The sequence below is a fragment of the Equus quagga genome, chromosome 2, assembly GCF_021613505.1.
Source record: "Equus quagga isolate Etosha38 chromosome 2, UCLA_HA_Equagga_1.0, whole genome shotgun sequence".
Taxonomy (NCBI): Eukaryota; Metazoa; Chordata; class Mammalia; order Perissodactyla; family Equidae; genus Equus; species Equus quagga.
In genome coordinates, this window is record NC_060268.1 from 170425256 (window position 1) to 170450991 (window position 25736).

At 56.1% G+C, this 25736-nt stretch overlaps 2 protein-coding genes across 2 annotated transcripts in view; one reads left to right on the forward strand and one right to left on the reverse strand.

The window, feature by feature from the left end:
* LOC124235251 (putative protein TPRXL) overlaps nt 1-7072 on the reverse strand; it is a 43310-nt gene extending 36238 nt beyond the window's left edge. The window contains exons 1-2 of the mRNA XM_046652837.1: nt 6966-7072; nt 5909-6440 (exon numbers count right to left, since the gene is read on the reverse strand). Coding sequence (XP_046508793.1) covers nt 5909-6440; nt 6966-7072 — 639 coding nt within the window. The remainder of the gene's footprint in view (nt 1-5908; nt 6441-6965) is intronic.
* EMX2 (empty spiracles homeobox 2) lies at nt 6759-13281 on the forward strand. The gene is made up of 3 exons (XM_046653728.1): nt 6759-7482; nt 9396-9580; nt 11801-13281. The coding sequence occupies exons 1-3, from the start codon at nt 7071-7073 to the stop codon at nt 11966-11968; spliced, it is 765 nt and encodes a 254-aa protein (XP_046509684.1). The 5' UTR covers nt 6759-7070; the 3' UTR covers nt 11969-13281.
* Nucleotides 13282-25736: the final 12455 nt, after the last annotated feature.

Below are 25736 nucleotides of genomic sequence, written 5' to 3' on the forward strand. Positions count from 1 at the left end.
CCCTAGGTTCCCAGGGGGATCACCACTGACAACCCCAGGGAGCTCCTTAAAGGACTGGACCCCAAGTTACAAGGCCAGGGACCAGTGGCTAGAACAGAGTCTCAAACGAAAAGATGCTGGACAAGGCAGCAGAGGAGGGGAAAGGTGGGGGCCCCGCCTCCCGTGCTAGTCCTGTGGCCTGCTGGAGGCCACCTTTTCTGGCCTCGGGAGCACCTGGTGACAGTCGGTGCCCTTGTGGTCCAATGGAGAAGCAGGTTTTGGGGAGGTTAGAGAGGTTTGCGACAACCCTACCCATGCAAGCCAGGGGGAGACGGCAGGGGAGACAGCTGTCTCCACCCCTGTCGGGGCAGTTGCCTGAGCAAGAGCGCCCGTGTTCTAATTCCTGCTTCCCTGTCTGTGTACCTCAGTCTGTCCCTTGCCTACCCTTGCTCAGCGTTAGACTTTCACTTGAAATCAGCCGAGGGAGACAGAAACCGAGATCTCCTTTGACTCTGTTTCCTTGCTTTCAATAGTGAATCAGGACAACCTGCGTGTTGAGGGATTGACGAGTGTCAACGTCATAAAGGAGGGAAAACTCAGCGGCCAGGTCCTGCGTGTGGCTCCATGCGTCAGTCGGCGTTCTTGGCTCTTCAGAAATCTTGAATCTCGAAACAGACGCTCACAGCCTCCCGCTAACGTCCAGAGAGGGGCAGCGCCTGTTTCCTGCAGCCGCTCTGGACTAGGGTCCAGACCCTCCCGCGAGGGCTTGACTCCCAGGTGGATGCTTTGAACAGTTTCGCCGAGGATGCCACATGGGTTTCCAGCAAGCCCCACGCGGATTGCACAGCCTCACCTCACGGGAGGATCCGGGCTGCCCCGGGAGGGATGGGATCCGCGCGCTCCAGGAGGACAGGGCCGGTCACCCGGGTCCCGCTGCGGTTGTCCAATCCGGTTGGTGATCAATCGCCACCTCTGCGATAACCCCCAGGACCCTGTCTCGGGGCGTCCTTGGCCGGCCACGAGGGGGCGCGAAGCTGGGCGAGTCGCACCCGAAGACCCCAGCTCTTTCGACTCCACCCGAGGCGGGACATTTTGGGCCCATTCTCTGAGCCGCTGTGGTCTGGCGGAAGGATCTGGGACCTCAGGCATGGAGTTGTGGCCTCACTTGCGCGGTAGCTAGCCATCGCCCCGGCAGAGGTGATCAGTGCCACGCCGTCCTTTGGGGCAGAACCTATCCGCCCTTCCTTGCACCTTTCGGAAGGAAGCCGGACTCCTTGTGGAGCTGGAATACTGGCGTGAATGGTGAACTCGGAAGCGGAGAACTGCAGTGATGGAGGGAGGAGGGACGCATTTCCAAGTCGTCCTCTCGTCTCAGTGGCCACTGAGCCTCCTTAGACTTCCTCTCCTGACCCAGATTGCGGCTGCAGCAAGATCTTGGCAGTGGGGCGCAACCCCAGCACCCCCCCGGGCGCACGGGGCTCAGGGGCTCAGCGGATATCCCGCCCGCGCCCGGCCCTCGCCACTAGGCGCCGCTGCGCGCACGCGGATCGGGGCCCCCGGCCGCCGCGCCGGCCCAGGGAGCGGCCTCTGGGAGGACGCCAGAAAGGGATTTGCCGTAACAATTTTTAAAAAGTTTTTAAGGTATTAATTCTTCTGTTCGTTTTCCCGACGCGTTTGGAGAGGCCGGGTGACTGAGAATCACAGTGGGTTGGAGGAATTCTTAACCCGGCTCCAACTGGGATGGGGATGGTGTCTCCCCACCCCGGGACACCTTTCCTCTATCCCCGGACCCAGGAAAGGGCTCATCTTTCACTGACGTCCGCGCTTCCCGCGCTACCTGACGCGCGCACCGTGCGGACTCGCGGTACCGGCTCACCGGGAGGGTCCTAAACGCCGTGCCCTGGCTGTGGCGGAGTGCTCCGGGTGGGCCGGACCGCAGAGGGCCAGGGCCAGGGCCTGCCGTTAACCAATATTTGAAGAACGGTAACTGTGCCGAGTGTTAGCTCACTTACTCCTCTCAACAACTAAGATACTGATATTTTCTCTTCTTGGACGAGAAAACCGAGGCTCAAGCAGGTGAAGGGCACACAGGTAGTGACCCCAGGCAGCACCTGGGCATCTATTTTGAGTTGCACGAGGTTATGCACCCACCCCCGTTATCGCGTAGGCTTAGCAGGGAGAGCACTGCTGTTTGCTCCCCAAAAGGTAGGGGGCCTGGCGGGAAACCCAGAGCAAATGGTTATGGGAGATCCCCAGAAATCTCTGCCCTTTGATGCCTCCCACTAGCCAGGAATCCAGGCCTCTCTCACCCCAACACGGCCCTAAGGAAGTCCCTGGCCTTTTAGGGAGCAGGGAGGAGCTCTTGGCAGGAGTGTGAGACCAGCAGTAGCTGATGTTTGTACAACTTCATTGTTCAGTCTTGAAGTCCAGCCACAAGCCCTAGAGGTGGGTAGGCAATAATAATTACAGCCACATCAAGGACAAGAGCTTTTATTACAGCTCATTCATTATGGGCTAGACACTGTCTAAGCATTTTGCTTGGTTTATCTTGTTGAACAACCCCAAGGGCCAAGATGCTATTATTTATCCCTATTTCACAGAAAAGATAACAGAGTCATAAGAGGTTAGGTAACTTGTCCAAGGTCATTCAGGCTGGACTGGGTTTTTTTGGGAGGGAGGGCAGGTTTACTTAGGTATAAATTCCATACATTAAGATTCATCCTTTCTAGTATGCAGTTCTATGAGTTTTGAAAAACGCATACAGACGTGTAATTACCACCACAATCCGGAAGTAGATTTCTATGCTCCCCCAAACAGGCCCGACTCCTTCTCGCCACTGCCCCGCAGGCAGCATGGGCCGTATTTTCACAGACGACAAAATGGAGGTCGGGAGAGGTTGCCGTGTTGCCCAAGATTGCCCAGGCAGTAAGTGACAGACCTGAGATTCGAACCTACATCATGTGTCTGCTAGCCCAGTTACCGCAAGAGTGTAGATTCCTGAATCTACAGAGCCCAACCGCGGTGGCTTGGGGGCTGGGGGAAGGGAGGCCTGCCCTCTAAGATGGAGCCTCAGAAATCTCCCCATCTCCCATGGCACGCGGTACTGAACCAAATACTCGTCCTTCCAGGGCAGCTAAGGAACAAAGAGGGGCCGGATTCTGCAAGGCCGAAGCCACGAGTAAAGTGAGTGAGTAAAGTGAGTGCAGCCACGCGGTCCAAGAAGCGGGGGCCAGAGGCAGCTCGGGGTCCGAGTCCAGACCAGAGTGCCCAGCGCCCTGGCGCGCTTCCACCCGCCAGTTTGGTTAATGAGTTACTCTCCTAGTTAATTCCCCCGCACGTCGGGCCTGGCAGCTCGGAACCTTCCCCAGCTCCTCAGGTCGGGCGCATGAATTAGCATAGATTATCCGGCTTCCAGGGCTTCCACGCGGCCCCTGATTCACTGGAAACCTGCTTCTCCCTTGTGGGGGCCGACACGGCCTGGGGCTAGAGGCGCAGGAGGCAGAGGAACTGGCGTCCTCTGCCCGCCGGGAGGGCAGGCACCAGAGCCTGCTGGCTCTTACCCTCGGCCACCTGCGGGACAGCTAGAGTCACGGGGCAAACCTGGCCTTCTCAAGGAGGTTTGCAGGAGGCGGATGGCCTGCTTGAGGGGGTTGCAGGAAGGGAGACTAGCTTCAGAGGAGCCTGGGCCCTCTGCCCCAGCCAAATGTTCCTGCCTCCAGCAGGAGGCTGAGGGGGCTGGGCTCCAGACTGTGGCTCCCTCCCTTGGGACATTCTATGGACACCTTCTAGGCAAAGGGAGAAAAGCTTTAAGGGGGTACTGACAACACCTTAGTGCTCAGCCCTAGAGTTTTGAAGGAGGGCAAATGCCCATACACGTCACTATAGTGGGCCTCACCCCACCTCCCAAACGCTGACTGGACCCCCCCTTTGCCCTCAAGGTCAATTCCTCTCATGCCCTGAGCCAAGATCACTAGTACCAACTGTGCAATGAATGGTCATTCTCCACCCTGCAGTCAGGGCAGGCTTTGAGTGCTCCCAATTTTCCACCTGGAGTTTCAGGCCGAGTTTTGAGGGCCTGGCCTGAGGTAGAGGCTGGAGCCTGACTCCCCAGCCCTCCTGGAGAACCTACCAGGGAGTAAGGGGCCCTCTCCCTCCCTCTCCAGGATCTGGGATCTACAGCCCGCCTGAACAGAGTGTTTCTTTCCAGCTTCAGAAATAGCGGGCTGACCTCTACCTCCACTCCAGGCTCCACGGCTGGCTGGCACAACCAAAAGACTTCCACTGTTCCTGGTGGCTCTAGGCTCCCTGCCGGCCTGGGCAGCATCAGGCTTCTGTGCCCACAGCCTAACTGAGGGCAGGATTTCTGAACTGGAGACAACATTTTCAGAGGTGGTAATTCAGACCCCAGGAAGGTGCCTCTTCGACTGCACCCCACCCCAAGAGGCTGGATCAAAGACCCTGTATCCTTAGGCCTGGGAGAAAGGATGGGGAGATGCCTGCAAAGCAAGGCCACGAGAACCAGTCAAGCAGCAAAACCCTAGCCAAGAGCTGGAGTCAGAGGTCTGCAACCTGAGGCAGGGACAGGTTTCTCTGAGTGTGAGGGCAACGCCGGGCCCACACCTGTCTCGGTGTGAATGTTTGCATGTGTGTGTGCCTCAGGGAGGTTGAGGGACAGCGCAGATGACCCCTGTTGGCCCCTCACTAAGGTCAGGCGCCCAGACAACCTCAGAAAACACACTTCTAACTCCTCTATTGCCTGGAGAGTTTTCCAAAAGGGGTTTTCGGACCCCCTCCCCCCAAACACAAACTATGCCTGGAATAAAGAAGCGAGAAATTGACATGAACGTAAATACACAGCAGATGAAACCAGAGAGGGTCAGGGAAGACCCTAGGGCAGGAAAGGGGGTAGCTGGCGAAGGGGGTGTGTAGCACGTCCTAAGACCTGGGGAGCCTCCACTGATGAATCTGGTGGTGTTGCAGCCTCGCTCCATCGACTGCGCTCTTCTCCCCCTCCCAGTGGACTTTTCGAGGGTCTCACGGCAACCTAGTCACCAACACAGGCATTTCTTCGTACTTAAGAGAAATGACATGGGCTTCCAAGTAATAGATTTAAAGGACGCCAGATTTTTTTTTTAATCATTAATTGTAAACGTGCAAAATACCTGCTGGTACTTCACTTTGGAAGAATGTAATTGGCAAAAAGAAAAAAAAAAGGAAAAAAGAGGCGGCTGATGAATAGATAATAGATCTTTAACCACCAATAAACAGAAAGCAGCGCCAGCAGCCTGGGGGATGTGATCATAATTATACCGCTGCGTGAGCCAATCGCGACGAGGGAACTCGGCCCTAAAATCGGCCCAAAACCGAAGGCAAGCTCGAAAATGCGGACACGGCCCGGGACCGGAGACGCGATCTGCCGTCCCTAGTTTCGAGCCCTGGGTTAGCAAAGCAACCCGCCCCTGGGACGACAGATGGCAGAATGATGGAAATAATAATAGCGTCAATAATGATAACAATGACAACACTAACACAAGCAATAACGACAACGGAACGATAATAGTCGCACCACATCAGCTTCTCCTCTGACTTTGGACCCCCGGTCCAGATAATACAGAAGAAACTGTTTTTAAGAAGGAGGTGAGCACCCTCCCAGAGAGAAAACGCCAGAGCCTGTGGGGCGAGTTGGAAGCCCATAGCCCCGGCAGGGTCGTCGACTCCCGTCTCAACTTGCAAACGAACGAGCCGGGTCAAGGATCGCGAACGCAGCGACCCAGGGACCTCTAGGTTACGCGCGGTTGGGGGACCCCTCTCTCAGCCCCCAGGCTCCCTCCTCACCTAGGAAACCGCCAGGCGTTTTGCTGGGGGTGAGGACCGGTATAACCAAACGGCTCCGTTAGCCCTCGCACGGAACCAGCCCCTGCCCGCTTACCCTCGCGGTACTCGGGGGGCGATCCCAGCTCCCGTGACCCGGGGCCGCGGAGGGCAGCAGCGGCGGAGCGCTAGGCGTGAGGAATCTGCGTATCTGTCTGTCCGTCTGTCCTACCAGCTCGGGCTCGGCAGGCTCAGGATCCAGGGGGCTGCAGCCGAGGCGCCGCCGGCCGGGACTCTGCAGGGACCGGGGTGCCCCAGAGGGAGTGGTGGCGGTGGAGGAGGAGGCGGTGGCTGAGAGAGAGGAGGTGGGGAAAGAGGAGGAGGAAGAAGAGGAGAGGAAGAAGGAGGAAGAGGAGGAGGAGGAAGAAGAGAAGAAGCTGAAGGCAGAGGAGGCGGCGAAAGAGGCGGAGGAGAAGCTGCAGCGGGCGCCGCGGGAGCGACTGAGCCGGGAGCGCGGGACGAGGGCGCGGAGAGGCCGGGCGGCCTGGCGGGCGCCGGAGGCACAGCCGAGGCAGCGGCGCCGACTCCGTTCCACTCTCGGCCCGGATCCAGGCCTCCGGGTTCCCAGGCGCCTGCCTCCCTCTGACGCACTTTAAAGAGTCTCCCCCCTTCCACCTCAGGGCGAGTAATAGCGACCAATCATCAAGCCATTTACCAGGCTTCGGAGGAAGCTGTTTATGTGATCCCCGCACTAATTAGGCTCATGAACTAACAAATCGTTTGCACAACTTGTGAAGAAGCGAACACTTCCATGGATTGTCCTTGGACTTAGGGCGCCCTGCCCGCCTTTTGCAGAGGAGAGAAAACTTTTTTTTGCCTCCCCCAAGAAACTCCCCCCCCCCCCCCCCTACCCCCCCCCCCCCCCCCCCCCCCCACCCCATCCCCCCACGCCATCTCGCCAAAAAAAAAAAAAAAAAAAAAAAATTACCCCAATCCACGCCTGCAAATTCTTCTGGAAGGATTTTTTCCCCCTCTCTCCAGGTTGGGCGCGTTTGGTGCAAGATTCTCGGGATCCTCGGCGTTGCCTCTCCCTCCCCCCTCCCCCTCCTTTCCTTTTTCCTTTCCTTTCCTTTCTTTCTTTCCTCCCCCCACCCCCACCCCCACCCCAAACAAACAAGTCCCCAATTCTCGTCCGTCCTCGCCGCTGGCAGCGGGCGGCGGAGGCAGCGCGCCGCGGTCGCCGGGAGCCGGAGCCCCGGGCGCCCGCTCCTCGGCGCAGCATGTTCCAGCCGGCACCCAAGCGCTGCTTCACCATCGAGTCGCTGGTGGCCAAGGACAGTCCCCTGCCCGCCTCGCGCTCTGAGGACCCCATCCGTCCCGCGGCGCTCAGCTACGCCAACTCCAGCCCCATAAACCCGTTCCTCAACGGCTTCCACTCGGCCGCCGCCGCCGCCGCCGCCGCCGGCAGGGGCGTCTACTCCAACCCGGACTTGGTGTTCGCCGAGGCGGTCTCGCACCCGCCCAACCCCGCCGTGCCCGTGCACCCGGTGCCGCCGCCGCACGCCCTGGCCGCCCACCCCCTGCCCTCCTCGCACTCGCCACACCCCCTCTTCGCCTCGCAGCAGCGGGACCCGTCCACCTTCTACCCCTGGCTCATCCACCGCTATCGATATCTGGGCCACCGCTTCCAAGGTACGTGCCACGTCGCGGGGCTGCAGCGCGCCGCATCCCGCACTGCCCTCGGCCTGCTCGGGGTGGGCGCTCGGCAAGGCCTGGGCGGAGGTTTCTCCGGCTCGCTGGCCCGCGCGCCTGTTCAGAAACTGGGCGGCGAGGGGCCGGGCATGGTGTTGGTCCCCAGTCTCGGAAGCTGCGGCCGGTTGGGGGCTGGCCTGCGGCCGCTTGACCCTTAAGAAGGGGCACAGCCAGAGAAGTTGTCCCCGAGTGTTCTGAGGTCGAGGCAGGCTGGGACAGCCTTCGGTGAGTGCCGGCCGCCACGGAGTCCTGGAGCCCGCGGGGTCCCCAGGCTCCCCATCTCCTCGGCGATGCCCTCGCCTCCCTGGCTCCGAGGGGCGAGGACAGGGCCCGGCTGCTAAGTTCATCTTCTACTGCGAGAGACCATGTTCGCCACCCACTCCTCGCCCCTTCAGCCTAGACCCACGACTTCTTGGTCTCCGGCCCTCTTCGGGAGGCCAGGGGACCCTCCGTGCCCCGAAGCAGAGTCTGGGGGTTTGTTCTTTTCTGTTTTTTGGAGGCCCAGGGAGGGGCTGGAACTCACGCGGGCAGAAACCTCCGGGGCCGGCGCTCTCGCCGCGACCTGCTCCATCGGGGCGCCGCGCGGCCGCGCGGGAAGTCAGGTTCGGTCTGGGTTTTGTTTTTGTTTTTGTTTTCCTTTTAAAAGAAATGAACTGAGTCGGGAGACGGGCTGGAGAAGAAGACCTGTTTGGGTGTTTGCCTTTCTTGCTATTTTTTGATTTGTTTGGTTTTTTTCGGGGGGGGGTGTGGGAGGAAAGTTAAAACTCCAGAAAAAGTGTCGAGTAATTAGTTTAGCGATCGGAGCCGGGAAGAGACAAACCTCCCGCGGCAGCTGATCAATACTCAGCGGCTTGTTCATTCTTTAACCCTTTGAGCTCCTGCCGAGCCTAAAATCTGGTAGATGCCACTCCCCCAATAATTTAAAAAACAAAACAAAACAAAAACCTTTCTCTCTCATTTCTGGAGACCGGATTTGCCTCCATTCCCGCCTGGACTGTCGGCTTGTTTTTCTTTGTGTTTTTAGTGAATCGATTTCCCACCCTAATGAGTGAACCCGAAACTCTCTCGCAAAGTTTAGGGCTCCCTTTCCTCATTCCCCGCCAGCCACGCTCTTGGTCCCGACAGCAGGCCCGGAGTAGCCGGGATTGTGTGGGGCCGTGGACAGTCCCAATCGGTGCCCCCAGCTCGGTAACCCCCGAGTTTCGATCCCTTCGCTCGCGCCTCCTAGTTCTCTCCAGCCGGGCAGCGGGGGAACCGGGTCCTCGGGAGGCAGCGGCGGCCGAAACCGGGCGCACCCGCTGGCGAGATTTCGGTCCCAGCCAGGCTGCAACCACATCCCCGGCCTCTGCAGTTTCCCGGAGGAGAAAGATTTAAATAATTTTAAAGTACGTCCCTGAGAAAGCTCCAGATAGCGGCACACCGCCTCTCCCCCCGGGGTCAAAGTTCTCCGAGGGGTTAGAAAGAAGAGAAAGCCGTTTCTTTGGGTCGTGGGCACCAATCCCCGGGCCGCCCCTACTGCCTCCTCCTCTGCCCCGGGCGCCCGGCGCGGGGGTGGCGAGGCCCGCGGCGCCAGGGCAGCTGCGAAGCCTGCCGAGGTCGGGAGCGTGGGGACTGGCCCCGCCGAGGCAGCTGCTGGGTGGGGGCCGCGCAGGTACAGCCCAGGCGGTCGGGGGCTGCTGCGGGGCCAGTGTCCTCTTCGCGCGCCTCCGGAGGGCCACCAGCCCCTCAGGCCGAGCCCCACCGGCTACGCGAAGGCCCTGAGCGCGGTGCCCCGCCAGCCCGGCTCGGGAGAAGCGGCCGGCCCCAGCCAGGCCGCCCCCCTCTAACCAGAACTTCTGTTGTGTCCCCCGCAGGGAACGACACAAGCCCAGAGAGCTTCCTTTTGCACAACGCGCTGGCCCGAAAGCCGAAACGGATCAGAACCGCCTTTTCCCCGTCCCAGCTTCTGAGGCTGGAACACGCCTTCGAGAAAAACCACTACGTGGTGGGCGCTGAGAGGAAGCAGCTGGCGCACAGCCTCAGCCTCACGGAAACTCAGGTGAGCCGGCCCCGGCACGACGACTCCATCCCAGATCTCCGGCCCCACGCAGCTGGCGCACAAGTGCGGAGCTGGGAGAGGGCCTTCGACAAAGAGCCCGGGAGCTGGTTCCAGGCCCGGGCTCAGGATGTGTATGTTTCAAGGTGCCTGGCTTCCTTGCGCTCCAGCAGGGCACTGTGAGCCTATCCACCCCGGGCTCTAGGGGCACGCGCCGAGTCGCTCCTTCTGCCCGGCTGGGCATGCCTGGCAGCTCTTGGCTAAGACACCTGTGCACTTCGGTGAGACTTGCGGTGACAGTCTAGTGACTCGGCTGGGGTCCAGCAAGAGGGAGAGTGCAGCAGGGGGCCGGGGGTGTATGGGACTAGAGGCTGGAGACGGCTGGGAGCGGGTTAAGGGCGACTTCTGTGCGACTGCAGGCCCTCGCTCACACCGACGGCTCCAGTTACTCCCGCTGAGGTGATCGGAGAGTCAGACGGCAGCAGCGGAAGCCAGGCATCTTGGGTGTGTCCCTAAATCAGAGAAACAGAGCTGGAAGGCTGCGGAGAGGGGCTGCCCCAGAGGACAGACCCTTCCTGCGCCAGAGTCCCGAGGCGGGCCTGGCTCTGGCCTGCCCCGGGGCGGGGAGGGGGCTTAGGGCTACAGTAGGCGCTACTGTACGCGGAGCCGCGGGGCGGGGTCAAAGTTCTCGGCAAACTGTAACGTTTTCGGGCCGATTAAGTAGTAACACTTTTTCTGGGAGGCGCAAAGAGGTCGAAGCTTTTGTTTTAAAACGTCCCCCAGGACAAAACCGAGGAGGGCCTGGCGGGTTGGTGCGCGACCGCGCACAGGCGCGCCCGCGGCTTTCTCCTGGATGGCCGAGGCGGCGGTGGTCTTTGTCCGCCTCGCTGCCCACGCTGCCTGGGGGCTTTGTGTGCGTGTCAAGCCCCGAGCGCACCGACGCGCGCCTTGGGCGAGCGCCGGGGAGAAATGAACCGTCCTCCCCCTCAATTAGCAAACTCAAAGCAAATTAAACTCAGCCTTGTTCCAGCTCGGCTTTTTCATGGGGCACTTGGGGGGACTGGGCATTAGGGGAGAGCAAGCAGGAACCTGGGCTGGCCGTCTAAAAGGAGGAATTGGAGCGGACTTCAGGGGCCTGGGGAGCTGCTATCAGGATGGGACAGTCCCGGGAGCAGGGGAGTTGCAGTCACCACATTTCCCTCACCAGTCCCTCACTGCTGGGGACCTGGGACAGTGTTACTGTCTAGTCGGGTCGCTGAATGAGGACCCATCACTCAGCTTCCCCAGAGGGCAATGGGGCTTGCAGCCCAGTTTGCCTCATTGCTCCCCAGACCACTGGCAGCTGCCCTGGGGAGGCCAGGCCACCAGCCCTGTCCTGGTGAGAAGTAATGTGACCCGGTGGGAGCTGACCCAGGCCAGTCCTGGGGCTGGTTAAGAGGACGGGAGAGAGGTCTCTTCCTCTCTTCTGTTCTCTTTCTCAGTTTCTCTCTTATTTCCCCTTTATCCCCACGTCTTTCAGAAGCTTTCATTTTTGAGCCTGTTTTCCTAGCTGGAAAGGTACAACTGGGTTGGTGCCCAGGCCTCTGCATCCCACCGTGCCCCCTGGCTTCCTCCAGCAACACCCCCCCCCCCCAACTCCTGCTCACCTGCAACAGTCCTGGGCAGGGAGGAGGAAGCTCAGGCAAATCTGAGAGCTTACCCAGGGCCCGGGCCTTGCAGAGGAGGCGCTTTATTTAGGCAACGCTGCGGAAACCGGCAGAAAATAGAAAGCACATTGGGCCCTGCCGGAAGCTGCAGCAGGGAATGAGGTCTTTCCTGCTCTGGCTAGGTAGAGGGAGTTAGGAACACGTCTCTTTTTATTTTTTCTTACTTACTATTTTTATAGGGGTTTCCCATGCTTTGCAAGACTTTTGCTCTCAGCGGGACGTGGGTGTCCCGGGCAGGGTAAGGCAAGAAGGGGCGCTGTGCGTTTCCGGCTGCTTGGGCTGGGGAAAGCGTCCAGGAGGGCTCAGAGGGCGGGGAGCCAGGCTTCTCACCCTCCACGCACTAGCACTAGGAGCACTGCTCTCCCAAGGGAGGCCATGGGGAGGTCGGTCCTTAGGATACGTCGCTGGGGGACCGGACTCTTGCAGTCTCAGTCCCGGGTGTCGGCTGGCCAAAGGAGGAAGAGGCAGGAGGGCGCTCTAAAGGAACTAATGCGCCCCATCTGCCTCTCGCCCGCAGGTAAAAGTATGGTTTCAGAACCGAAGGACAAAGTTCAAAAGACAGAAGCTGGAGGAAGAAGGCTCAGATTCGCAACAAAAGAAAAAAGGGACGCACCATATTAACCGGTGGAGAATCGCCACCAAGCAGGCGAGTCCGGAAGAAATAGATGTGACCTCAGACGATTAAAAACACAAACCGAACCCCACAGAAACGGACAACACGGAGCAAAACAGACAGGGAGAGGAGGGCAAGAAGAAGGAAAAAACCCTACAAAACAAAAACAAACCGCACACACACATTCACCGAGAAGGGGAGAGGGAGTCAGAGAGCAGCGGCGCATCGCAGACTTTGGGCAGCGAGGGCGCAGAGTCCTGATCCGAGGCCGCGCCAAGATGGCAGAGGACCGGAGGCTCCTTGTTCAACATGCAACCCTTGTCTAAAGAGGCAGCTGAGTGAGTGAGAAAGAGACAGAGAGAGAGGGAGAGAGAGAGAGAGAGAGAAAGAGAGCGAGAAAGATTGAGAGAGAGAAATGTGGCAAAGCCGAAGGCGCTCTGACAAGGGGAGCTGTCAGTCAAACGCCAAACCAGGAGACAAGATGATTGGCAGGTATTCCGTTTGTCGCAGTCCGATTTTTAAAAAAATGATGATGATAATGATGATAAAAGAAAAAACCCAACCAGGCACAGGACTTTTTATTTTGCACCTCGCAGTGTTTTTTCCCCAATTTTTAAAAATAATTAGTAATAATAACAATCGAAATTCCATATCCAGCCCCATCCCACACCTGTTCAGAAACTTGAATTGCATGTAGCAGTTGTTGGGCGAATGGTGTCTAAAGATGGAAAATGAATTGTAATTTTCTTTTCCTTTTAAAGACAGGTTCTGTGTGCTTTTGATTTTGATTTTTTTTTTTTGAGAAATGTGCAGTCTGTAAACACTTTTTGATACCTTCTGACGTCAAAGTGATTGTGAAAGCAAAATGAAGTAGGCTGAGCGATAGGGGTCCTCTCACAGAGCTATGGGGAGCAGGATGGGGGGCTGGGGGTGGCAGGGGAGGGTGCCCACAGGAGGAGTCAGGACTTGTGCTGGAAAAAAAACCCTAAATTAATTATATTTCTTGGACATTCCCTTTCCTAACATCCTGAGGCTTAAAATCACGAGGTAAACTCCCTTTAGTGGTTGGAGATATTGGCTGAGTTCAACCATTCACTGTAAAGGCCATTCCAAACTTTAAATCTATCTATTGCAAAAACTGAAGGACTGTAGTTAGCGGGGATGGTGTTAAGTGTGGCCACCGACCTGGCGGCAAGTTTTCGAGCACTGAGTTTCTATTCCAAGATCATAGACTTACGAAAGAGAGTGACAAATGCTTCCTTAATGTCTTCTATACCAGAATGTAAATATTTTTGTGTTTTGTGTTAATTTGTTAGAATTCTAACACACTATATACTTCCAAGAAGTATGTCAATGTCAATATTTTGTCAATAAAGATTTATCAATATGCCCTCAGAGTAGTCATCTTGGGAAATGCAAGTGAATTTTTTTTAAAAAGTATCTTTATAATTTGAGTGTGGTCTTTCCCCAACTAGGCTCAGGAAACCCAGGCTCCCCACCCACAAAAGGGCCAGACTGATGGATTCTTGGGCATTTTGAAGGGAGCTGGGGGTGGAGAGGGACGAGGATTAGGAAAATTTAAGTACTTCGCAAAAGGGATGGGAGAGTTTTTCCAACCAGACCTTTGCCCATTGCAAGGCCCACTGAGGGAGTTTAGTTTGAATTTCAGGTTAAAAATGCTTACTTCTCTTAACCTCTAGTTATTTTTTTAAAAAAAAATCTGGACATATAGTTATGCATTGAAGAATAGTCCCCTGCAACTGGGGAAAACGCTTAGCAGAATCAGAATCTTGCAACTTTTAAACTATGTTTCTGAGTTCACACCCCAAAATACAAGTTTGTCTCATTCTCTCTCTTTCTGTCTTTTCCTTCCTTCCTTCTTTCCTTCCTCCCTCCCTCCCTTCCTTCCTTCTTTCCTCTCTGGCCCCGGTCTGCCGAAGGTGATGAGGCAAACCCAAAGGCCTCAGCAGCCTTATAAGGCAAGCATTCTGAGAAACCTTCAACTCTTCATTTTAACATTAAAGAAAAAGTTGTAACCAGTCTTGGAGGAAACTTAGCTTTTTTCCCCCTCCTTCTCCCTTCTAGGGGTACGAGGTTGTTTTTGCATGCTTCATTTGCTTCTTATCCTGATAGGCTGCATTAATCAGTTTTATTTCCATTGATAGAGAAACCTCGTCTGTTCTGTTCGAGCTACAAAGCGTCCTGCGAGCTTTTGTGAAAGTGCAAATCAGTTTAAGCAATTATCATACCAGGAATATGAAGGGGAAAGAGGAGGCCTGGCCCAGTGGTCTCCTTTAATCTCTTAATCCACGGATCCAGGGGGGCTGCCTGGACATAATTTAGGACAATCTCCCCACCCTTTACACTGTGATAAGGCCAAGTTACAATGCAGGGCAAAAATACAAGCTTTGTTAACATCCTGCCTTGAAAAGTTAAGATTAGACATTCCGTGCACGTGTGAGGACTATAGGGCACTATGGAAATTTTTCCTCCTTTCTTTTTTTTCCTTCCCTCCTCTCCTCTAAAGTCGAATTCATTCTTGGTCTCTCTCCTTCTTTTTTTTTTTTCTTTATCTTTTCCTGTCTTTTCTTTTTGCTCCGTCTCTGTTCCTCTGGAGAACCCTGGCCGCTCATGGTGTGTGTTCACGCAGCCTCCTCTGGGAAGGTGTATGTGTTGTGGGGGAGACTGGGCTGCAGGAGGATGCCGGGGCGAGAGGGGGCTGCCTGGGGAGACCCAGCCTCGCCTCTCTCGGGGACAGGTGCTGCCCTGGGTATCCTGGAAACTGAGGAGTTTCCAGCCGCTTGGACAGCGGAGACCTCTGGTGACTGACAGCTGTCTTGAGTGCTTTGCGGTCCCTGCTCCAGCGAGGCATATCTTTCCTTTAAACAACTAGATACCTTTTCCTTCTATCACTTCCCCCAAACCCAGATTGCTTTAAACATGAGCACAGACCTGGTAAGATTCAGATTGGCCTTTCCAGAAGAAATTTTTCCTGTCTTGATTTAAAAGGCTTAGTTCTGCAGGAACCATATACTTTTTTGAAGTATGAGAAAAGGGAGAGAGTGACGAAGATTTTTTTTTTTTTTTTTTGGTAAATGTCCTATGTAGTGTAACAGCAATAAAATCATCAGAGAATACTATTAGCTTTGAAAAAAAAAAACCTAAAAGCTTTATTACAAACCAAGCTTTGAAAATAGGGGGGATTAGGCGGCTGAAAGGGTCCCACAATGGTAAGAAGAAAAGGTTTCATGCTAATGAGGTTAATGCCCTTTGTATCTCAGGCCTCCACATCTTCATTACGCGCTATCTCCGGCTGCACCGAGCGGCTCAGAGAGCCGCAATCCACTCCAACGCCCCCTTCCCGGCCCAAAGAAGGATTTGATAGCAGCTCTGTTCAAACTAGATAATTATATCTTTTCAAGTCGGAATTAAGATAAAGAAAGTGAAGCAGAGGCGGCTCGCCTTGATCCACTGCAAACAAATTTGGCGCACTTTCGAGTCCTTCTCCCCGCCTCAAAAAGGCAGGACAGTCAGCTTATTAGCCGCTCGTTTGCTTTATTAATTCATCTATTTAAAGTGGCAGGATTAGAGCGTCTAATGTGGACGCGGGCTGCCGTGGCGCTGAGGAATATAAATATTTGCGAGATGCCATCCCACGATGACTATCTGGGCGCGGGGCGCCGGGACGCGGGGCAGGGTGAGGGGCGCGTGTGCCTTGCGGCTGCGTGCCCTTCACGATGCGCGCGTGCTGGGCTGCAGCTTCTTGGGCAGGGATGCGTGGGAGCTGTGCGCTCTAGGTCTGTGTCCTCCTTCGTGGTACATGGGTGCCAGGCCTGGATGCCCCTGGCAGGGCTCTCTGGGCACCGAGGGCCAGCTTCTGCATTCCTCCCTGCAAGTGATGAACTGCACGCGTGATGCCTTGTGTCCTGCCGGTTACACTGAATGGGGATGTAGGTTACACGTTTGGCCTATTTCCTGCCCCCTTGTTGATTCCTTGTGGGCCTTTCCTGTGCGTCCCCCTGTGGCAAGTGAATGTGGGTGAGACGAGAGGCGTGGGTTCTTGGTTTGCGTTTCCCCGAGAGTGTCAAACGGAATGTACAGTGCCAGTGCGCCCCGGCTGCGTTCTCCGTCCAGCGAGGTACACGTGGGCTCCTTATGCGTTTCTAGCTTGGGATCTCATTCCCTCAGGCCCGGTAGGCGTGCGCGGGGCTGGGTATGGGGACGGGGGAGGGGGGCTTTTTCAAGGCACCAGAAACTCGTGGGATGGGAGAAGCTTTGGATAGTTACCCCTTTCTGCCTGTCGCTCTGGGTGTCCGGTGCCCCCAGCTCCCTCCGACTCTGCTCCTGGCAGCCCAGCCGAGCCGGAGTGGGAGCGTTGGCGGCGGCCCGGAACCTGCCGGGCCACTTTTGTGCTAGGGGCGGATTGTGGCAGGCAGAGAGCCGAGCCAAGCAGGCCAGGCAGAATGGGGGCTCGGGCCTGCGCGCGGCCTTGGAAACCTCGGCTCCTCCCCGTCCCCGCCTCGAGTCTCAGGAAACAAAGTCTCGGAAGCGCAGGCCGATTGGGGAGGAACTCTGGCGTCTCGGAGGCCTGGCCCCGGGCCGCGCTCTGCGGTGGGGGCATCTAGCGTGGCTGCCCGCCTGTGGGCAGTTTCAAGTCGGAATAAGGGTGTGGATGTGAGTTAGGGCGAGAGGCTGTGGTAGTCTGTACGGTTGAGTGTATGAGTTAGGTCTGTGAAACAGTTGTGTTCGTGTGAGATGCAATTATGTGTCTGAGCCAGGACTTCAGTCAGGATGTGTAGGTGCTAACTGCGCTAATCGCCTGAGTTGGAGGCTGGAGGGGCCAGGGCTACTTGTATAGGTTGTGAGAGTGTCCAGGTGTCCAGCTTTCCTCGTGCATCTAGACTGCATTGAGTCAGGGCAAGAATGTGCAGTTGTGCGGCTGTAATTAGAGTGCCTACAAAGGTGTAGAAATGCAGTTGTGCGTGGAATTTGTGTGCCAGGGTCTGGTCGCCAGGCCCACGCTCCTTTCGTACTGGAGTCTGGCTGTAGTTGTGGATCTCGGAGGATGGGAATGGCCTCAGTGTGTGTGTGTGACTCGCGGCAACATTTCTCCGCGTCCGAGTGGGGTTCTCGTGTGATGGCGTCCATGCTCGGCACCAGGGCAGCGTTTGTGTGTCTTGGGGTCCGGGCATGTGTGTGTCTAGTGAGGAGGCTTGGGGTCGGGTATTGTCCCCTTGCCGCCCCACTCGCTCCGGAGTTGGGCAAGCAACAGCCGTTTTTTGTAACCGCGCATTTTTCAGGCCGGCCTTTATTATTCCAGGGATCAGCGCTTGATTTACTCGGGTGCCACCTCAGCGCAGCGCCCGCCGGGCCAGGCGGAACGGCAACGGGCCTACAGCGTTTGCTCGCGGGGCCCCGAGGCCGAGCTGCGGGGCCGCCGGGGCGCCTGGTCCGCAGCTCCGCTCTCGCGCCTGCCGCTCGGCCGCCGGCCTTACCACCCCCACCCAGCCCCGGAGCGAGGGGGAAGTGGGAGTTTTGAGAACCCGCTGACCCCAGCCGTGACCCGGCTCGGGGAGGCTGCTTCTCCCGGCGCGACCCTGTACGCCAGGAAACCCGAGGCGGTGCCACGCTTGAAAGCGAAAGGTCCATTCATCAGCCGCGCCCCACCGTCTAATTGGCCTTTTGTTCATCAGTGCCTGATGCCTGGCGAGGGGGCGGGAGGGACTCGGCAGGGCCCTGGGGCTGCAAGTAGGGGTGTCCAACGCCCGGGGCTGGGGTCTGGGTGGGGCAAAAAGGCGTCGCACTCCTCCCAGGGGGCGCCAGAGCGCGCTAAAGATCACGCCCACGTGCAAAGATGCTCGGCGGGAGGCTGGCCTCCAAGCGTTCCGGCCGGATCCTCCCAGCTGCGGAGGCCCGGGGCCTCGTACTGCCTCCACCTCCACCTGCACTCTGAGCCCAAGTCTTTCCTCCGCATCCCCGGGATTTCAGACCTGCCTTCCTGCCTCTCCCAGGTTCCCACCCTAGGCGATTGGGGCTGTGTTGGGCTCACGTCCCGCCGCCTTTCTCCGTGCGTCGAGTTCGTTCGCCCCGGCCTCGCCGCGTACCACAGAGAGACTCTGGAACCCCCTTCCTAGGCACAAACCAGGCACTGTCGTCAGGCCAGCACCCCGCTTCGCCGGGTGGGGGGATTAAGAGAATTTCCTGGCCGAAGCCGAGGTCCCCACTACTCCAAATTCGACGTCTCTCTCTAAATCAAACCTCACCTTCCCGCTCCCTGTCTCCCACCCACTGTCCAGACCAAGCCTGGCAGTCCCCCTCTCTACCCCACACCTACTGGCCCTCCGCACTCCACCAGGGGAGCCCAACAGAAGGCGCAGGGTTAAGGTCTCCTCTCTCAGCATAAGCCCAGGCCGACACGCACCTGAAGGGCCGGGGAGGTGCCTGGGATAGGGGTGGGGTCGCGTTTGGAAAATGGTCAGGGCCCCCAGCCCCAGCCTCTCCTCTCTGTCGGGGAGGACCGACTTTGCCTGGCAGTGGTCTGGCTGCCCGGCACCTCGCGGCTCCCCGCCTGAGCCGGGCCCCAGGCTGCCCCTGCCCCCAGCCCGCTCCAGGCCCTATATATAGCGCGGGTCTCCATAGTCCTCGGCTGGACCCTGACGTCAGGAAGAACTTGATCTTGCCTGCTTCGCTCCTGCTTCTGAAACTGATCCTTGAAATGAGAGAACAGACTCTACACAATTCCCATGGCCTTGACATAAGGTACAGCGATAAATATACACCACTAATGAGCAATTACCATATAATCACCTTCCAATTAGCTCGCATAATGATGAATTAAACATTCTAGCAGGCGGGATTAGGTTTCTTACTTTGTATATTATTTACGAAGGCTATAGCTTCTGCAAAGAACCAAATATCAAATTAGATGGGGAATTTTCACTTGGGGGTAATTATGCATTCAGGCCAGCGGGTGTGTTCTGGTCACTTGTCAAATGAGGCCTCCTGCAAGGTACTGACCAGTTCGTTTGGGCGTTTATTTCTCCCTTTTTCTCCTCTCTTGAGGTTGCAATCGCCTTTGCTCTCGCCTTTACCATCCTAGCCCGCGGGGTGGGAGGCTGGGGGCTTGGTTGGGGGGAAGGTAGGCGGGGTTTGGGGAGGGACCTCAGTCTAGCTGGGAGGATGCGGGACCCGCTTCGAGGCCCTCGCAGCGCCTGTCCCTCGGGCCCTGCCCGCTCTGGCCTCGGGTCCCGTTCTTCTCCAGCCAGGGAAGGACGCCCCGGGCGCGTCCCGGGGCCTTGGAGCGGTCTCAGCGTTCAGGGAAGAGCCGCGCGGGCTCGGCGCTCCTGCAGAGTGCGGGGCCAAGGCGGCCGCCCTCCCACCCCCAGCGCCGGCGTCCTGCCCCGCCCCGGGCGCCGCAGCCGCGCCTCGCTCGGGCCTCAGTGCGTCTATTCCCACTTCCACCCGCGCTCGCACCCCAGGAGCAGGCGGAGACGGAGCGTGTGTGGGGGGAATACTGAAACAAACAGCAAACCTCTACCCCGCCCGCAGCCACCTCTCCTGTTCGGAAATGAATTTTGGAAAGAGATTAGCTCCTAATCTGATCTAACGCTGCTGACATTTGGGAAGAAGATGAAAATGGCAGCTCAATTTCATTCAGAAACGGGGTCACTTCGCGGGGCTTCGCTCTGCTCCCCAGAGAGCGTGGATGCCCCTCCCCCCAAACCAGAGGAGCTGGCGCAGAGCTGGGGAGGCAGGGAGGCACCGGGGACCGCCCACCCCCGCTCTAGGTCGGCGGGCGCCCCCGGGGCTCGACCCTGCCTCATCTCCGGTCGAATGGTGGGGATAGAAGCTGGCGCATCGTCTTCCTCCTCCCCGCCTCTCTTCAGCGCACCGTATTTGGGCAGAGGTCGGGGCTGCTGGGCCCCCATCTAGGACTTTTTAGGCTGGAGAGCTGCTTTTTTGTCGGAAGGCCCAGGGGCGATAAGAAAGTTTCAGGAGTCACCAGACATGAGGTCGTTAAAGCCAGGCGTCCCAAGGCGTGCCTTGTGTCATTTTGTCTGTGCTCCCTGGGCAAGGAAAAGTGCACCCGGGGGCTGGGGGGTTGGATCCGGCAACCTTGTCAGAGGGTCTGGCTTATTTAGAAATCATGGCTCTGGACTTGGGCTCTCCCCATTTGGCTCCAAGAGGCTGCAAAGTCTGGGCAGGTGGAAGCCAGGACTCCCTGGGGGCGGAGCTTCCTTGTCCCCCAAACACCCGCTCCCCCGCTGCACGCCCAAGAGGTGGGCTGCCTGCCGTGCTCTTGGCCACCTAGAGGGCCCCACTGTGTCCAGCCTCTCCCCTCGCCTGGGACTGTGTAGGCAGTGGCCTCATTCTGGTGCCAGGCAAGAAGGGACAGGTGGAGTCACTTTTGGGGCGCTTGCCTGATCAGTGGAGCTTGAGGCAGCATTCCTGGGGGCCCTCACACTTCTGAGGCCTGGCCTGTAGGGTGTAAGGCCTGGGATGGGGGTTGAGCCTCATCATCAGCCAGACTGAGGACAAGCATCCGCGCCTGGGTCCCTGGGAGTAAGCATGGTGAGGAAGAGAGTTTTGTGCCTGAGTTTGGCCCTGTACCTTGCATACTGGTGGCTGCATACCTTGCATACTGCTGGCCGCAGATGCAGATGCATGAATGGCTGTACCTGAATGTGTTTGCACGGCATCTAACTTCAAGCACGTGGATCACATACATGGATCTGTAAGTGTGCACATGGCCTCGGGGGACAGAGGCTGCTGTACCCCATACTGTGATGGCAAAGCTTAAAAAAAGACATCCCTTCTTCTAGGTAGATGTTTGCCCTGTGGCTTCAAGAGTGAAATGTGAGCTAGATTTCAGTGAATAGCGCCCCCACACCCCGCCCCGACCTCTTATGCCATATATAATCCGTGTTGCACACATTTGAGCTCTGGTGGGCATTCTCTCTGTTGGGTGTGATATTATTGAGAATCAGCTTTGTTCTGAGCAGTCCCTCCTTCCCTAGCATGCTCTTAGCTGAGGACTGCCTCCTGCCCCCTTCCCAGTGTGGAGGTTTTGGATGCAATAGCCACCACTATCTGCCAGCAGAGTTTCTGAACATCATGCAAGAGGCTGCTAACCACAGGTACGCGTGAGTGAGGCTGAGTAACTGTGAGTACGAATGCACCTAGGAGTGTTGGAGAGTGTGTGAATGTTTGTGAACACTTGTTTGTGTTTGTGGGTGGGGGCCTGCAAGTGCTGTGTGTGGGTGAGCACAGATGTGACCACAGCAGGGGGCATGGCTGAATGTGTTGGTGGGAGCCATGTAAGGGATTGGGGGCACAGCTGGCTCCTCTGCTCTGGCTCCTCCAGCCTTGCAGCACCCGCTTTGGCCCAGCAGTTTGCTTCATGAGGGGCTTACCTCGCGCTTTCCTCCCCTGCTCTCCTTGTCTCACGCTCTAAATGCCTGCACTTATGTCTTCCGTGAAACACAGAAGAGGTGGCTAATCCTGCAGATCACTCCAAGCGGAATGTCACTGCTTGTTAAGTCAATTCTGCTGCCTTGATTCAGATGTCGCTTTCCCTACTTGTCATCTAGGGGCACAGAGGGGACTTTTCAGCTCCAGGGACCCTGGTGGAGGAGGGGGTGGCAGTCAGTGCTGAAGTTTATGGCAAACCAGAGCTGTTTAAAATTCCCTCTTCTCTCCCCACACTCCCTGCCATCCACACAACCTGCTCCCTCCCAAACCTTGAGTTTTCCCAGCCGAATAGGAGATTTTATTTACAATATTCTAGTCCAGCCCCACCTATTGCCCTCAGGAGGGTGGAGGAAGAGAGATGGTTCCACCAGTCTGCACCCGTGTAATGTGCATGTGGGGACTGATAACCTAGGTCCTCAGTTGCTTATTGCCCATCAGCTGTCTGAACAGGTTTTGTCAGAGCAAGTGCAGTGTAAACCCAGGAAGAACAGTCTAGAGGGATCACTTGATTCCTGGCCCGGGGGAAGGGAAGAGGTGGGGCCAGGAGCCTCTGGGAGTCTGCACTGGGTGTGATGTTCATCTCAGAAGCTCCCTTCCCTCTGCTGGCCCCTGTGCGAGATTGTAGGCCAACTCGTGGGCAGGGGGTGAGTAGCCATTGCTTCAGCGCCCAACATCGACTATGTGCCAGCAGTTTATGAGCTGTATCAGTCTGGCACCACCCTCCCTGCCCCCGCGGCCATAGGTCGGGGTCTTGTTACTGCCCTCCAGCCCGAGGCACTCACTGGCCTCTCCTTCTAGTGCAGACCAATGGAGTGATGGAGGGCGCCCATGAGGGAGAGGACCCCTGACTTGCTGTCTCCTACCAGTCAAAGGGACGAAGCTGGGATGGGGTGGGGTCACTGTAAAGAGATAGGAACTCAGCATAACCCCATCCTGACCCTGTGTCCTTCCTGCTGCCTGTCTGATTGTGGTTTTCACCCACCTGCCTGTGTCTGTCTCCAGGAAGGATGGAGAGCCATTCGCCTGAGCCCGGCCCCTTCTCTGGGCATCTCTTTCCTCGTTCCCTCCTTTTCTTCCTTCATTTGTTCATTTGTTCCTTCGTTCGTTCATTCGTTCCTTCCTTTCTTTCTTGCTTTCTTTGCTTCCTCCCACCCTCCCTTCCTCCCTCCCTCCCTTGCTTCTTCCCTTCTTCCTCTCTTCCTTCTTTTTTTTTAAAGATTTTTGTTTTCCTTTTTCTTCCCAAAGCCCCCTGGTACACAGTTGTATATTCTTAGTTGTGGGTCCTTCCAGTTGTGGCATGTGGGACATCGCCTCAGTGTGGCTTGATGAGCGGTGCCATGTCCGCGCCCAGGATTCGAACCGGCGAAACACTGGGCTGCCTGCTGTAGAGTGCACAAACTTAACCACTCGGCCATGGGGCCAGCCCACTCTCTTCCTCTTTTCTTCCTTCCTCCAACAATCTTTCTCTCTCTCTCTTTCTTTCTTTGTTTCACTTATAGGGATTTATTTCACAGATATACTCATTCATGTGAAGTGACTTATATATAAGATTAATTACTAAGTATTGTTTGCTATAGGGAATTATTTGAAGCAATCTAAATATCCATCAGTAGGGGATTGGTAGAATAATTTACCCTAGGATAGGATGTTATGCAGCAGTTAAAAAGAATGAGGCATAATTTATGTGCTCAAATGGGAGAATCTCTAAGATATGTAAATGGTCATTGGTAAAAGCAAAAAGAGTGTGCATGGAATATCATTAGTGTAAAAGAAATACATAAAGGGTGTGTATATTTGTTCGAAGTTCCTTATCATCTTTCTGGGAGGATACAAAAGGAACTGGTAAAAGTGGATTCCACAGTCTTTTTTGAATGTCATGGTGTGGTTTCCAGCTCTTTCCACACCTGGCTGTTCCCCTCCAGATGTGACCCTGTGGTTCTTAAATGCTTGATGTCCCCTTTGTGATGGGGTTCCCCGAATGGAGCACCAGGATCCAGGTGTTTCCCTCCAGTTCTAAGTAGAGCGGGACTCCCCCTTCGCTATTCTGGCCGTTCGTTGTACTTCCGTTAGTGCAGTCCAAGACAGCATGGGCTTTTTTGGCAATCAAGAGTTGGGCAAAGTCCTAGAAGTTGGCCGGGCCAGCTTCCCCCCAGAGAAGGAATCCCGTAGAAGGCCCCACTGGTGGCCGTGCAGCCTCAGCTTGGATTTTTCCAGAGCTGGGAAGCTCACTACCTCCCAAAGTTGCATTGTCTCTTCTGAAACAGCTCTGAATTTTAGGATTTTTTCTGAGCTCTGGAGAACAGGTCTTATCTCCCTGGAGGTTACTTGGTGAGATGACAATTGTTCAAAGCATTGCCTCCTCAAGTGCCCCTTCCCTCCCATTATGATGAAAAATGTTGCCGACTTATACAATAGTAGAGTGAATAGTGAAATGTGTACATCCTCCGTCTTCAGCAATGATGTTAGGAGGTGACTTGTGCCCCTCCCCCACCAGTTCTTATGTTGAAGTCCTAACCCCCAGGACCTCAGAATGTGACCTCATTTGGACACAGGGTCTTTACAGAGGTAATCAAGTTAAAATGAGGTCATTAGGGAGGCCGTGATCCTTTATGGCTGGTGTTCTCATTAAAAGAGGAAATTTGGACCCAGACACAGAGGGAAGACAGAGAGAAGGGGGCCTTCTACAAGCCAAGGAAAGAGGCCTGGAGAGGATCCTTCCTTCCCGACCCTCAGAAGGAACCATTCCTGTTGACACCTTGATCTTGGACTTCTAGCCTCCAGAACTATGAGGAAATAAATTTCTGATGTTTAAACCACCCACAATGTGATCCTTAGCAGCCATAGCCAACTAGTACCAACTATCGACTCAAGGGCGATCTTGTTCCACCTGAACCCACTGCTATTTTGAAGCAAATTCCTGACGTTGTATCTTTTTACTAGTAACAATTTTAGGACATATCTCTAACAGGATTCTTTTAAAAGCTAAACCCCAATGCCATGATTCCTTAATAATTCTACTGTGAGGTGATGCACAATTTGTGAGTAAACATGGGACCACATGGAAACACCCTCCAGCCCCCTCCCCCGGGTGTGAACTCCCTGAGGGTCTGTGTGAGGACAGCCCATCTGGGACATGGGCAGGCCCTTCTACAAACACTGGTACCCTCCTCCCATCTGAAGGGTTTCCTTTCCAAGAAGGTCTGCGTGTGTGTGTTTTGGGGGTAATGTGGGTGCCTCCCTTTTCCTTTGTGGGGACCGTGGATCTTGGTGTTGCCAGTCTGGCCATCTTGCAGACATTAGAAGGGTTCGAGGGTCTCAGGAGGGGGGCTTTGCTCCCTGACTAGGGGCTTTGGTGCCTGTGGTCATGCGCTTGTCCCCCTTGGGTACCAGCATCTTCAGCCACCCTTCCCCTGCTGTGCCCCGGTATGGGTACCCATGGGAGCCAAACTCCAGCAGGGGCTATGAGGATAGTGGAAGCAGAATGTGGGCAAAGTGGTCATACTCTAGAGTCACCTGCTTGGAGGGGCAGCAGGGAGGGACCCACTAGGAGGGTCCGTCCAGGAGGGTCCTCCTAGTCACTCTCTAAACACCTCCAGATGGACTTTTCTGAGCTTCCTGGCACCCAGGTCACTTCCAGGAAGCAGCTGGGCCAGGGCTTCCTTCCTTTATACTGACTTGCTGGGGGCCAGGGCCCTGGAAACCACAGTTATGGGGCCGTAGCCTTGCCAGGCAGAGCTGAGCAGGGCTCCCAATGTCCGCAGCTGTGGCTGCATTGTTAAGTAGTGTCCCTGGCAAGTAATTACACCCGCAGCAGCTCAGTTGCACCCTAAGCAAATTAGGTGCTGATCGGAAGGTGTAATTAAGCAATAACGAGGCAATTTAGCAATTGCAAGGGCCTCTCGTCACTGGCGCAGCACCCACGGGCTGAAAAGCCGAATCCAAGACCTGTTGGAAGCCCGTTTTGTTCGGGACCCTCCCTGCTCTAAGTCTAGGCGGAGAGAGACCTCGCAGCCAACTTCTGTTTGATTTCTAAATATTGGGGGTAAACCTTCGGATGTGTCAGGGTGCTAAACATAATTAGCATTCTTTAGGAACAAAATCCACAACAAGCCTGCTATTGTTTTCTTAATTATATGTTTTCTGATATGAAACAATCCCTTGGTGTTGGTGATGTGTTGATTAATTATCCCAAACCGTTCCTTTTGAAAGGTGGGAAGCGTGTCTCTTGGCCTCCTTCTCCATTTCAAGGGAGCCGACCTCTCAGGTTTCCTCAAGAGCATTGTTGTTACCTGTGCTGGAGTGGTGGAGGGAGAAGCGGGTATGTCTGGGCGGTGGTGGGGCCCCGCTGGCCCGTGGGCTCTGGGGGGCT

Coding starts and splice junctions, on each gene's coding strand:
- EMX2 (XM_046653728.1), top strand. CDS start 7,071: ATGTTCCAGCCGGCACCCAAGCGCTGCTTCACCATCGAGTCGCTGGTG. Junction 7,483..9,395: donor TCTGGGCCACCGCTTCCAAG/GTACGTGCCACG, acceptor TGTCCCCCGCAG/GGAACGACACAAGCCCAGAG. Junction 9,581..11,800: donor TCAGCCTCACGGAAACTCAG/GTGAGCCGGCCC, acceptor TCTCGCCCGCAG/GTAAAAGTATGGTTTCAGAA.